Here is a 13,307-nt window from a genome sequence, read left to right on the forward strand (position 1 = left end):
CTCCCTGATTGAACACACACACACACACACACACACACACACACACACACACACACACACACACACACACACACACACACACACACACACACACACACACACACACACACTATGATCCATATCACGATTCACAAAATGTAATACAGAGATTGCGAGCAAAAGGCAATGCTGCGATACTGTTTGAAATATTCCACTTGGAAATTATTCAAAGTGGAATCCTTTAACCAACTCTCCAGTCTGACCCAACGTGAGAGTCTGGTGAATTAATTACAGCCATTTTATATATCCGTTTAAATATGCCAGAACAAGTTCTTGTTCGTTATATTACAAGACATGCAAATATCAGAAACTTTGTTTTTGTATGCTTCTTCAGGACAACATTGCTTCAGTAAATTAATTTCATGACAAAACCATTGACTCTAGGTGAAAGGGTAGTGTAATAAACATAAAAACACCTTTTTTGTTAACTGGGTGTCCGTGAATGCATCAGGAGCATGCATAAATGATAGTAGCGGTGAGTCCAGCCCCTTGGTGGGGATTTTGTGTGATTGATGGTCACCTCCCATGAGTGCTTCATGGACTCGCCCCCTCTGAGCTCCCTCACTGCCTCTCTCTGAGTAGGAATGTGGAAACAGACTCCAGTCAGTCAGCGCCGCACGTTTCTGCACCGCGCAGGAATAATTGATCTTTGCCTCGGTTAAATATAATGATGAGGAGGGAGTGATTTGTGAACGGATTCTGCGGCCACTTTTCAGATTTACATTCTCAAATCCAACGTATTTCTCGGTCTCTCTTTTTTTTCTTCCCTATACTGAAGAAAAGTTTGCTTTGAGCCCCGAGCACAGCTGGAGCCAGCCTATGGAAATATAACCTCTCAGTACCGAGCGCACCTTATTGCGGACGTCTCCGAACATGTAAGCTGTCTTCTTCCTTTTCCTTTTCTTTGCCTTATTTTCATGATTCACATTCCGACAGTGTGAGCACTGCGATAATACGGGGCGTTCCGGGAGGTCACCCCTAACGAAAAAATCACTATGTTACTGTAGTGGTGGTCCTGCGGGGACTTCTAATGTGTCTCCTCAACCAAAAGTCCACTTTGCACTGCTTTTGTGCTGCTTATTTTTGGAATTCCATATGGTAATGTATTCTATCAACATGCCAGAGGTTTTAGTATTTTGCTGTGATGTCTGTATAACATCCTTGCATCGTTTATTTTAGCAATGCTTTTGCCTTTTAGTGGAACATGTTTTAAAACACAACTTAACAGTAGCTCCAACAGTTGTTTTAATAATAGCCTACCTGTTGGGATATAGTAGTTGTTATTATGCATATTACCTGCTCTATTAAACGCTTTTAGGAGTATGTATGATGGGGAATAACCATTTCCCTCAGTGAGTTGATAACATGAATCATTTTGTTATGAGACTGTTTGATTGTTATTGCTATTTTAACTGAAATATTGTCTTGAAAACATTGATTAGCTATGTAAGTTATTGAGCTATGTCCAGTTTTGTTTAACTGTTATAGTTCAGGACAATTAGCACTTATCTATAACTGATAAATAGTAATACTCATACTTATCTGGATTTGACATGTCTGTGCTTAAAGCTGCACTTATAGCTTCACTTCCACTTACAATCTGTGACTTTTCACATCATATCCAACAGCTAAAAACTAGTTCCCACAGATGGCTTTTTTGTGACTGTTTGTTCTTCTGCTCCTCCTGACAGGGACCCAGAGTCACTGAGCAGGTGAAGGCTGCTTGTGTTAAATGCTCACTGTAAGGCTTCCCACAACACAGTGACTGCTCATATAACTGCTGTTAGTCCAGTGACTGTGTGAACTATTGGCAGACTGTTTACCATGGCGTCTAGTCTGACATGTACGGGTGTTATCTGGACCCTGCTGTCCCTGCTGTGTGCTGCTGCCTCCTGCGTTGGCTTCTTCATGCCCTACTGGCTCCTAGGTACACAGATGGACAAGCCTGTGTCCTTTGGAACCTTTCGGCGCTGCTCCTACCCAGTGAGGGATGAGGAGAAGCAGGCCACGGTGATGCTGGAGCAGTGTGGGCGCTACGCCTCCTTCAATGGCATCCCGAGTCTGGAGTGGAGGATCTGCACAGTGGTGACGGGGGTGGGATGTGGCCTCCTCCTGCTGGTGGCCCTCACGGCTCTCATGGGCTGCTGTATCTCTGACCTCATCTCGCGTACCATCGGCCGCGTGGCTGGAGGCATCCAGTTTGTTGGAGGTGAGTTTAAAATCTTGTTTGTGTTTGTACCTACAATCAACAAAGACCTCCTGCTTTCACAATGGGGATGTGCCGATTCCTCGATTTACAATTATAAAGTGATCAAGTTTTGAGCTGTCATATCCCATGAAGGTTTATTCTTTTCATTAGAAGACTACAGCTTTAAACTCCTTAGATAAAGATGTTTCTAGAGAATTGGGGCGTTTAAATGGCTTAACTTCTCATTAATTTATTTTATGAACAGAAGGGTTGTTTGTGAAACAAGATCACATTTGTGAGGAAACAAGGAGGCATAGAAATCTTGATAAGCATGACAATTTCACCCCTGGCCAACTTTTCTTTGCTAACAACAAACCTGCTGTCGGCCCAGAAAAGATGTTCTTTCCTTAGATACTCGGCTTCATAACAATTGGAAAATGTCTCAGTGAGATGTTGGTCATGTTACCCAGTTAATGACGTCGGGTCAGTTTACATATCATATCTCGTGACTGCATCTGAAAAACAATACACTTCTTCACCATTTTCACAGAGTATTTCTCCTGCCTGTCGTGCCGGGCTACTGATGGCTTTTGTCCAATTTGCTTGGATTGGGCACAGTTATTGTAAACAAGTTAAAGCATATATTTTGTTGAAGAAAATAGTATTTTCCTTCTACCTTTCTGTATTTTACTGTGACTTTTATTGGCTGCAGGTTTTTGGCATTCGTTCTTATCCTTTGTTTTCAATTTGACTGATGAAATGATGGAAAATTTGGCTTAATTTAGGCCCACCCAGAATATGTTGGTTGCTTCTCTGGTTTTGATCTGGAGTGCTCCCCTTAAAGTTCAAAAGAAACCCACGCCCTTTCTCTTCCTCTTTGTAAAAGTAATATGCTGTCCACCTGCAATGCTGGCCACAGAAATGTCTTTTTGTTTGTTTGTTTGATTATAGTAAATGGACATGGCTCCACACAGCACAGACTTTGTTTATTTGTACTCTTGGTATTTCAAATTTTTTCTCCCTGGACATGAGGTCTGAGGGAAGGCTTCCACTGAAGCTGCAAGTTTCTATACCCCAGTTTAAGAAGCTGCGGCGCTCCAGCCCTTTCATTAACTCAAAAACATTGGGCTGCATACTGTGGCTAACCACTCTGCTATTTACAATCCCCATCACTTCAGTTTGGCTTTGAAAAGTAATGTGACAGAGAAGCAGGTTGCAGGCAGATTTGACAGAGCTGACAGGTTTTTCAGAGGGATAAGTCGGAAGAACACCACCACAACGTGCCATGTCCTAGTTCTTTGCTGCTCAGTAACATCAGTATTAATGATGTATAATATGGAGGATGATGAAGGTGAGGATTGGCTGGCTTATTCAGAAATGTGCACTTTAATGTAAGTAGAGCTCCTTTTAAGCTCACAGTAACCCCATACATACAGTGTAAAAGCAAGCTGCTATTTTTGGTTATGGGATTACAAAAACCCTGTCTGTCTTTTCTTGCGATTTCTCTCTTTCGGGGACTCACAAATCCAGACACGCATGAATCTAGATGGCGGGAGAGCGAAGGGAGGCGGGCTACAATACAAGGGGCACCAGCGTGGTTCTTTTTAAGTTGAATACTGGTGAGCCAAAGGGCAGAGATGTCTCAGAAGGGCTAATTGGAAGTGACACAATAGGGAAGCTCAGGGGGCTACTCTGTGTATTGTCTTCTATCACTTTTCAAAGAAATGTTGAGGCGGGCAAGGTAAATTGGCAGAGGGAAGACAAAATACCTGACAATTGAAAGATTCTGCATTCACTTCTTATGAACCAAGAACCTTGCTGAGACAGATGGAACCGCGGGGGGAATACCAAAATGTGTACTGAGAGATATGATCAAATCTCAGTGAATTAGCAGGGACAGTGAGTAAATGAGGCAAACATTAGTGAGGCAACACTTTTTCACACGTTCACTGTCTGATGCCAATGTCTTCCTCCCTTTGTGTTTCCCCTGCTCCCATTGTTGGACACTAATGAAGAGTGTCTTACCAGAGAGGCAAGGGCCTCTGGGCTGCAACAAGTAAAACATCCACTTTATAATTTCCTGTAATTTATCTCAATCCCGTGAAGTAGATTAGAGCTGAAAGGATTTAACAGTGCTTTATTTCATTAGCAGCAGCCCTTACTGAAAGAATACCTTTTAACATTAACTACTGTTGTTGTTTACCTCTACTAATGCTGTTTTTTCTCCCAGAGTTCACTATGGGCAAGTTGTTCCAAAGCTAGTTACTTGCTAGTGGCAAAGGCCCAAATCTCTCTACAGGCCACAGAGTTGAAGTCTGAGTATGAGACTATGAGACTGTTCTGGCTCATAAATCAAAGGCCTGAGCGCCTTGTGCTGCTTACATTAAACAACTGCCTGTGCGGTAGTTTCTTGTCTGAGTTACGCAGCGGTGCGGACTCGGTGCACAGACGGGAGCTTCAGAACATTAAAAGATTTTTGACTCGGATTTTATTGTTAGGGATTTGATTTCCCCCTCCCCCTCCCTTCAGAGCTTTGCCTTGTCTTTGGGGGCCCTCAAGCAGATCTGTGCACAGCGGGAAGAAAACTACAGTATTTAAAGTTTGTTGGCCACTATCATGGTCCTTTATAGATACTTTGTATTCGCTGTCGCCTGCTAACCTGCTTTTAAATTTGTTTTTTATTTCACATCTGTTCTCTGTTTTTTGTTTATATATTACATACTTAATGCCTGACACTTTGACAGGCCCTGTGATCGGATGACAGGTCTTCAACATCAACAATTAAATATTTTGGATAGTGATGGGAATGTGGGGCCTCATTACCAAGTCAGTTTTTAATGCTGGACCTTTGTTTTTAATCGTACTAAGACAAAACTTTCACGTCATAATATTTAAGTATGGGTCATGCATCAAAAAGTAAGATGCGGGATCTGGTCATGGCGGACTTTTCTTGAATATTTCTATTTCTTAATGAAGCAAATGTAGGTGATTTTTGAATGAGGTGCAATTGGAGTTAAGATAAAATAATGTCAGTACATTAAGTGAACTGTGCTTAAAACTGACAACTAAGGCTGGATGCCATATTTTTTTTAAAAGTGAGTGGCTAAGAAAAGCAGAAATGGTTATCTGTACTAGAGCCAGGTTAAGGCAGCTATACATAGATTAGCACTGTTAAGTCTTTACAAGTTTGGGAATATCCAATTAGATACATCAGTTGCAAATCTACAACTACACACTTGAATCAGTTAAAACTCCTCTGATCCATAGACAAAGGTTCCCAAGGTTCAATTGTACCCACAAACAACATCACAGGTCACATTAGGAGAGGCAGTGGTACAGCGTTGTTCCAAAATATACCTGAAATTTCTAAACGAAAATATATTGCCTTGACCTGCAGAGAATGTCAGGTGGCATAAGATCACTTTAACTCTTGATAAAAATGTCAGGAAATATAGCCTCTCAAGGCTGGAGGAGATCATATATATTTTATTGAGAAAGTGTTGAACTGCTGTGTCCCTGAAACTGAAGGCGAAATTACAAGACAAACAATATGATGCATGGCAGGCTGTAGTTGGCCTTTTCAGGGAGTTTGTGGGGGAGTATGCAGGCCGAGGACATGAACTGCTGCAGTTTCAGAGGAGATGCAGAGCCATGAGGTGTACTGTCCCAATGGTATTAAAAAAAGAAAAGGAAAACAGCTTTACACAGCATATTTCACTGCCATAAGGGAAGGTTGTGGTCCGAAGGGAATCTATACGGTCTCATTTTGTCTGTCATTGTTCAGAGAAATACAGAGAACTCTACGTCTTTGGGAGGAGTTTCCTATCACTGTGGGATGAGCTTACAGCATTCATTATTGATGAGACATTTAATGTCTATTACATAAATATTACCCCAGGGTTCTGACAGTCCTGTGATAAAATGAGATAAGAGAAATCTGTGTTTTCTCATGCGTTTCTGCTTTGTGATGCTCCCATGTGAGGCCTTTTAGAGTGAGATGAAAAATGTGTCATTTATTTGAAATACATTTAGGTTTTGGCCATGTGTCACAACTTTTGGATTGGAATCTTTTCTTCTTCAAAGCTGAATTACCTAAAACTTCAATGAGAGTGAGCTATTTATTTATGAGATGAAACAGTATTGGGCAGGTTTGCCTGAGCAAAAGGACATAATTGTGGGGAAACAATGCGATGCTCTGACTGTGCCTATAGCTCAGTGTGCTCAGGCTTGTTGACTGCACTGGTTGAATACTTCGCTTACCCGTCTCTACTGCAGTTGATCCGAACTATCATATAATTGGCTGTGTTGCCTTCTGGGAAAGCTTCTCCATTTCGTTTTCTGGTTGATTGGCTCTGTTTACACCTCTGTGCCAGCATCTCGTTGTCCACATCAGTGTGCAGTGTCAGTAAAGACAGACGCAGAGAGCATACACACATAAAATAAGTAAAACTCTGCTGGGTTTATTTCACATGTACAGGGGTAGCTTTTCCCCTAGAGGTGACCTGTAGCATGTAATACAGGATCCTCATCATGTGTTTAAAATTAAATTGATCACATCTGTCTGTACTACTTCTGACTCCAAAGTGTATGTCAAGGGCATGAGCACAAGCGATATATTAATAGACATGTTGAAAAATTACAGATGGGCTGCCATTTTGGCTTCCATAATGTTGCCAAGGGCTATTTGGCACAGGAGTGTTTTTGTCCTGTTCGAGAGCCATACCAACACAGCCAGGAGCTTTGTCCTTGTGTCGGCTTTGTGAGTTCTTGCCAGCTGGATTCCGCCCAGTCCCAGAATGTGTGCTTCCACTCCCCACTCGCCACCAGTGCTCATTTTCAAGAGGTACAACAAAATGAAATCACATCCATATGAAGAAGGCTTTGGGATGAAGAGCTCATGTGTCCGGGTGAATATTCTGCCTGGACCTGTCTGTTGATAGTCATTATTTATTGCTGTAGGATCACAAGATATTTCCAGGGCGATGAGTAAATATTCCCTGATGGCAAGCTGTGTATCCTTTTTACGTCCCCAAAAAATATGGATTCTTTCCTCCTCAAAACCCACCAGTATGATATGATGATGATGATGAAGTACTTTGTCTCATCTGCCACATATGCATTGCTTAAAACTAATGAGATAGCACATGCCCATATGTTTGAGTGCAGAAAGCCTGGCCTCTTCACTACAATAGTCCTGTGTAATGGTTTTTAAAACGCTATCTCGCTCTCCATTGCTTACGTTTCCGGGCCGCTGATGGTTATAAAGTGGTCGTCGCTTCCTCTGGGTTGATTGATCACCTAAAGTGCGGACCCCTCTTGCTACACTGTAATACACTCATTGAGCCCAGTAGCTATTTTTGCTCAACATACAGTTCCCTCACCCCCTCCCAACATTGCCGCAAGGGGTGTTTGCAGTCAGCGAAAAGTAGCCTTTTGGCAATATGCGGTGTATTCTTTCCAACACTCTGGTATATCTTTCTCGTTCACTCTGTAGTTCTGGCTTGTTTCACCTTTCCCCTAATTCTGCTTTCTGTCCACCACTCTGTCCCTCCTTCCTCTCTCCTTCTCCATCTCATTCCGTCACTCCTACTTGCTGTGGCTGTGCACATTGCTTTCTGCTGCAAGCAGAAAAAAACCCCAAGTACATTAGGCCAGTATCCAGTGACCCAAAGAGTGAACCTGGTCTTGGACAGAGACAGAAAGAGAGAGCAGATGAAAACAAAAAAAGAGTGCGACAGAAATGGAGAGAAACAGGGCGGAAAGCCCAGCATCAACAGGGATTTAGTTTTATCAAACAGGAAGTCTGGGCAACCAAAGGACAGACAGAAGGGTTATTTCAGTCTGTTCCTCTGTTAAGTCATTGTTTTCTCTGCCATAGTATCAGGCGTGCTGCATATCATGTTGTTTTTGTCACTTGCAACAAAACTGTTCCAGCAAAACGTGTCTGGTGTGACTGCATTCGTGCCTTGCATTAATGAAGCTATAAAAACCGGGAGCAAGGGAGCCTGTGGGATAAACATGTATTCGGGATAGAAATTTGATAGTGGTAATCGTTAACTTTTAGCAAGCACACATTTGTTTGTGTGTTATTGCAAGTAAAATATATTTTGGTTATGAGATGATGGCTCAACAAAACCACCCATTTGGCATCTGGGAAATTGGAATGATAATCATAAATTACTAAGAGTACTGTATATGCTAGAGGCTAAATGACAATATGAGCATCCTAACACAATGCCAATGCTAGGATGTTTTGCAGGTCGTTATGTTTCCCATTTTCAGCATCTAAGATTAATTTAACTGGTACTAAAATTGAAGTGACATTTTTTGACGATGAAAAGCCTTGGAACCTAATTAATTGTTCTTGTGATGACATCGTTTCCTGAAATGATTACCCAGGATGTTCATCTCTGTTTTAACAGAAAGGGTGAAGCTAACAGAAAAGTAATTATTAACACATATTGTGTGTTTTCCGCTGACACCTAAAACAGCGAATATGTGCGAATAGATGAATCACTCCTCAGACAGATGCTCAACAGATGGTGGGGGCTGTGCTTCTCTGTATCACTGGTGACACACATTGTGGAGGGCATGTTTCAAGTCAGTGCCCCTAGCCTGTACTTACAGTGAGCAATACTTTAGTCACAGGTAGGTATACAAGAATAAAGCCCTTTCATGCGGTTTCAGCCGACTTATTTCTTATGTCTGTGGCAGATAAACCCTATTGTGTGAACGGAAAACAAACGGGAAAAGGGAAAAACCAAAAAAATAACCGTTTTTTCTAAACTTCACCACATGTTATATCTAATTAGGGATGAAGAAGATTGAAAGTCCACATTTGACCTGTTAGGTATCTCTGAGGGAGTCAGAGGCCATGAGTCGGCTGAATAAATGAATAAGTATGGATTCGATAGATTGGGTCTGAGCCCTTTGGGATAAAGAAGTTTGCTCAGTATTCAGACCCTGTTTTACAGTCTCACAGGCACGTTGCTTTTAAAACTACAGTTAATTATACCCTGTTCCTCTTGTGAGGGGGAATGTGGGGTCAATACTTCTTTTGTGCTGCCTTCTTGTGGGTCAAATAGCAGGCCAGCAAGGAAATAGAATATGGGCTGTATGTATGGAGACAGTTCTGCGAATGAAATAGCAGTGTTGAATAGCCGACAGAGGAGCGTACTTTTGGTAAAAGAATCCAAAGCAATTGCCTGTATTTAGTCTCTTTCCTACTCAAACCAACAGTCACAATATATTGTGAACTTCTACGTCCGAGAAAGGCAATGTGACTACCCACTTACGGATGAGCAATTTCTTTCCTTTTTGCCACTTTGACTCAGGGATGTCTCATTTAATTTGACTCAGTGTGTCTGAGTATCTCCTGAATCCTATCCCTGAAAGGCCAGGAGTAACACAAAGAGCAGTACGAAGAGCCAGAGCTCTCAGGGTTGGTAATGTGTGGAAAAGAGTTGCCTCCGTCTCCGGGAGAATTAGATCAGGGTCAGTGTACAGCTCTGGGAGATCTGGCCCTGCTGCTAGACAGGAAGGACAGATGAAGATGCCGTAAAAGGGGCAGCTGAAGATCGGATCAGAGGAGGACGAGGGTCACCTGTGCTCATGCATTTGCCTGACAGTCTGTTAATGACTTAGGGGTGGTAGTTGCATGTGTGAAAGTGACTCTTTGCTTTTGTAAAGTCAGATTTATTGCTCTTTGTATCTCCTTGTGAGAGAGTGCCTGAGTGTGGATGAGTTTATTAATGTCCCGTGTGCTGAGGCCAAGCCCTGCCTTTGCTGTCTGCCTTAAGTAATGCGGAGAATTTAGGGTAAATATATTCTGTTGCCCCCCTAACCTCTCAAACCTCACAACCACTACTAGTTAAATCCAATGCTTTTATAGACTACACTTGTTGTACGAGAGAAAGTGTTGGAATAGAATATATTTTACAGCTTTTCATTACCAATTCAGCTTATAATATTTAGAGGCAGCAAGACCCTTGAGAGTGTGAGTGTGAGTCTGTTTAGTGATCAATACAAATAAGACTTCATGTGGAATGTGCATTGTGGACTTTTTTCAAGCCTTGCAGAAACACCCCATCAAAGGAACCTTGGTGTAGTAATAAAAAAAATGTCAGTCCCATCCCGTCTTTATCATAAAATGACAACCCTGTAATTGTACCGCATGTAATAATGGCTCGGCAGAAAAAAAGTGTGCAAGCCCTGGTTTTTATAAGGCTGACACAAGCTCAACAACAAACTCCATTTTTTGGCCCATGGCTGTACTTGTGGAGATGGGGAGGGCTTAGTGTTTGGGTGGAAGGCGACGCAGTGTGACTTCAGTTTTGCTTTGCTTCCCAGACTCTCATTCCAGCTGGCCAGCAGCGGTTGGGTGGGCTCTCCCCTTATAGGATCTGGTTTCCACAGCAGCAGGGGGTGCAGACCCAAAGAAGAGAGAGAGGGAGGGAGGGTCAACATTTGTAGAAATCCTCAGAGCTTTGTAGGGGTCAGTGTTCTGGTGCTCAGGATAAGCTAGTTAAGCTACACGTTGCCTTTAGATTCAAGAAGCAACACACCAGCATTCTGCTGATAGTTGGTTCATCTTCAAAAGTCTATTTTTACCCTGTGCAAGCAGATTCTAGTCAAGCCTCAACAGTTAGACAGCACCTTGTTAAATGGACTTGCTGTGAACCCAGAAGAGAAAAATGCAGCAACAACAGCCAGACATAAACAAAACCCAACAAATAAGAGCTTCAGTCAGGCATTTACCCTATCCAGTCAGCGGACAAAGGTTTTTAATGTGCTCTGGAATAAGAGGCCCGGAGAAGGGATACTAGTAAGACAGAGAAGCAGGATGTATTTTAAGCCCCAAAATGCAGTCCTGTGAAAGCATAACACAGGGTCTCTGGAATGCTCAAAGAGGGCACCATCTCAGAGAGAGCTAGAGCAAGCTATTAACAGGACAGGAGATGAGCTCTAGCCATATTTGTATATGTTTATAAAGATCAGCATTAGCTGATGGCCATATATAGGATTGTTATGAACAAAAAGCTTTGGAAAGAGCTGCACAGGGCTGTGAGTGGTTTTGATTTAAAGCCATAGATAATTGTCATTAGCAATACTTTGGAAATGGATTAATGTTGGGGTCATTACATGATTTCAGTTCTTCTTTCTTCAACTATTATTGAGAAAACTTTAGCGTTAGTAACACTTTCAGTTTTAAAATATTTCTTGCTGGTCCTACGTATGCTCTCTCTGCTTGAACATAGACAAAATGTCACAGAAAACTGAAATGAAAAGCTTAGAGTTGGGCTACTTTTCAAAGCGAGCATGGGAACAAAGATTCTCTTTGATCCAGCAGAGTGACTTTGCTCTCTGCACTAATTCTGGGTCTGGACCAGTCTGAGCCCCCCGGTGTTGTTCTCCCGGGCCTGACAAGCCAACTACCACCAATTCCTCACCCATGTGCTCCCTTGAGGTCCCCATGGCAACAGGGATCTGACTCTAGTTACAGTTACATCAGAATATTTCAGAAAGTTTTCCATGGAGTGATTTAGAGTGGCACTGTGACTCAACCCAGGGCTTTTTAATCACATATTCTAGCTATCGCTTGAGCTGCTTCGGTCTCTAGCGGGAGATGGTGTGGATGAATCGAAATGATTAAATATGAGTTATTCTCTGCCTTTATAGACTCACCAACATAATGAAAACACCAATCCTCAGTGTATAGCTCCAAGATAATACAAACACTGACCGGCGTCATTTGTATGCTTTGTGTTGCGATGTTCATTTAAAATAAATTGTTGCAAGACAATGTAATCTAAATCCATTCGTAAGTGAAAATGGGATAATCTTTTTCTGCCAGGGTCTGAGCTGTTCATATGAAGCCCAGTTTCTGCAAATAATTTGGATTTTTCTTTTTTTGAAATACATAAATGTCATAATAGTATCTATGCCCAGGTGTTGTAGTATGTTAGCATCATTAAATGGAAAATTGGAAGGAACCAGAAGGCTGTTTTACAGACACAACTGTAGACAGGGGTGTCACCTGTTGAGGTAAAGCAGAATGGAGGATTTGCAATTACAGAGTTGTTATATGTCAAGACATGCCCTTGGGAGATGAAGCGTACTGCTCCACCGCCACAGATATCACTCGCATCTACTTATCTGCTGCACCACCAGCGAAGACTTGATCATTAGTGAGTGTCGCTATCATGACTGTCCTGATACTGCTACTCTAATGCTGGTCCTTTGTTGACATTCCCCTCAGGGCAACTTCCTTCCTGCCTCCTGCTGCCTCCTGTCTCTCTGCTAGAGCACGTAAACACGAGGGAAAACTGAAGATATGGCTTTCATTAGAAAATTGTCAGAGGGGCTTTTCAAATTGAATTTGGCTGTTTTATAAGGCAATGCATGCTCTTCATGTGATTATTTCAGGGCTAACCACACAAATAAAAGGAGATTCAGCTGATTGCTTGTCATAACTACATAGTTTCAGTGGCTGGCTGCACTCTGCTGACAAAGTGATGGCCGGTTAGAAGTCGATGTTATTTTCTCTAACATCCCTGGATCTGTGTGAGAGCTGCTGGATCAGGGAGTGAAGTCCTTCAAAGCTGTTCTGCTCAACATGTTTCAGCCTGACCGTGATGTGCTCCACCATCTGACATTTGGAGATAACTACAGAGTAGGTGGCTGGAGTGGGCTATTATTTTTAAAATAAATTTCAAACAGAGGGCAGCCCCACTCATGACGGATGCCGAATGGCTCGTCATGTCCAAAGGGAGAGATAATAAAAGCCGAGAAGTCAGGCACTCATTCCTGCTGATAACACACTGCACACTGTCAGTCCCACACCAGAGTGGACAAAGTGTAGGTTGTACATTTTGATTGCCTGTTAGATCTCAGATTTTCGATTGGATGTTACACTGACATTTACTCTCAGAGTTGACTGGTTCAGAAAATATTATGTTAGCCAATATAGTTTGTTCTGCCTCTGTAACGGCATTAGCTCGCTGGCAAAGTTGACTTTTATAGAGGGAGGCAAGTTTGACATCCGTCATTCAATTGTTACACTGCACATCACCCATGGACA

At 42.3% G+C, this 13,307-nt stretch overlaps 1 protein-coding gene across 1 annotated transcript in view; it reads left to right on the forward strand.

The window, feature by feature from the left end:
- The first annotated feature begins 564 nt into the window (after positions 1–564).
- Positions 565–13,307, forward strand: part of LOC134879800 (LHFPL tetraspan subfamily member 6 protein) — a 39,192-nt gene continuing 26,449 nt past the window's right edge. The window contains exons 1-2 of the mRNA XM_063906314.1: positions 565–914; positions 1,731–2,248. Of these exons, the coding sequence (XP_063762384.1) occupies positions 1,864–2,248 (385 nt within the window). The 5' untranslated portion in view covers positions 565–914; positions 1,731–1,863. The remainder of the gene's footprint in view (positions 915–1,730; positions 2,249–13,307) is intronic.

This window comes from Eleginops maclovinus, chromosome 18, assembly GCF_036324505.1.
Source record: "Eleginops maclovinus isolate JMC-PN-2008 ecotype Puerto Natales chromosome 18, JC_Emac_rtc_rv5, whole genome shotgun sequence".
Classification (NCBI taxonomy): domain Eukaryota; kingdom Metazoa; phylum Chordata; class Actinopteri; order Perciformes; family Eleginopidae; genus Eleginops; species Eleginops maclovinus.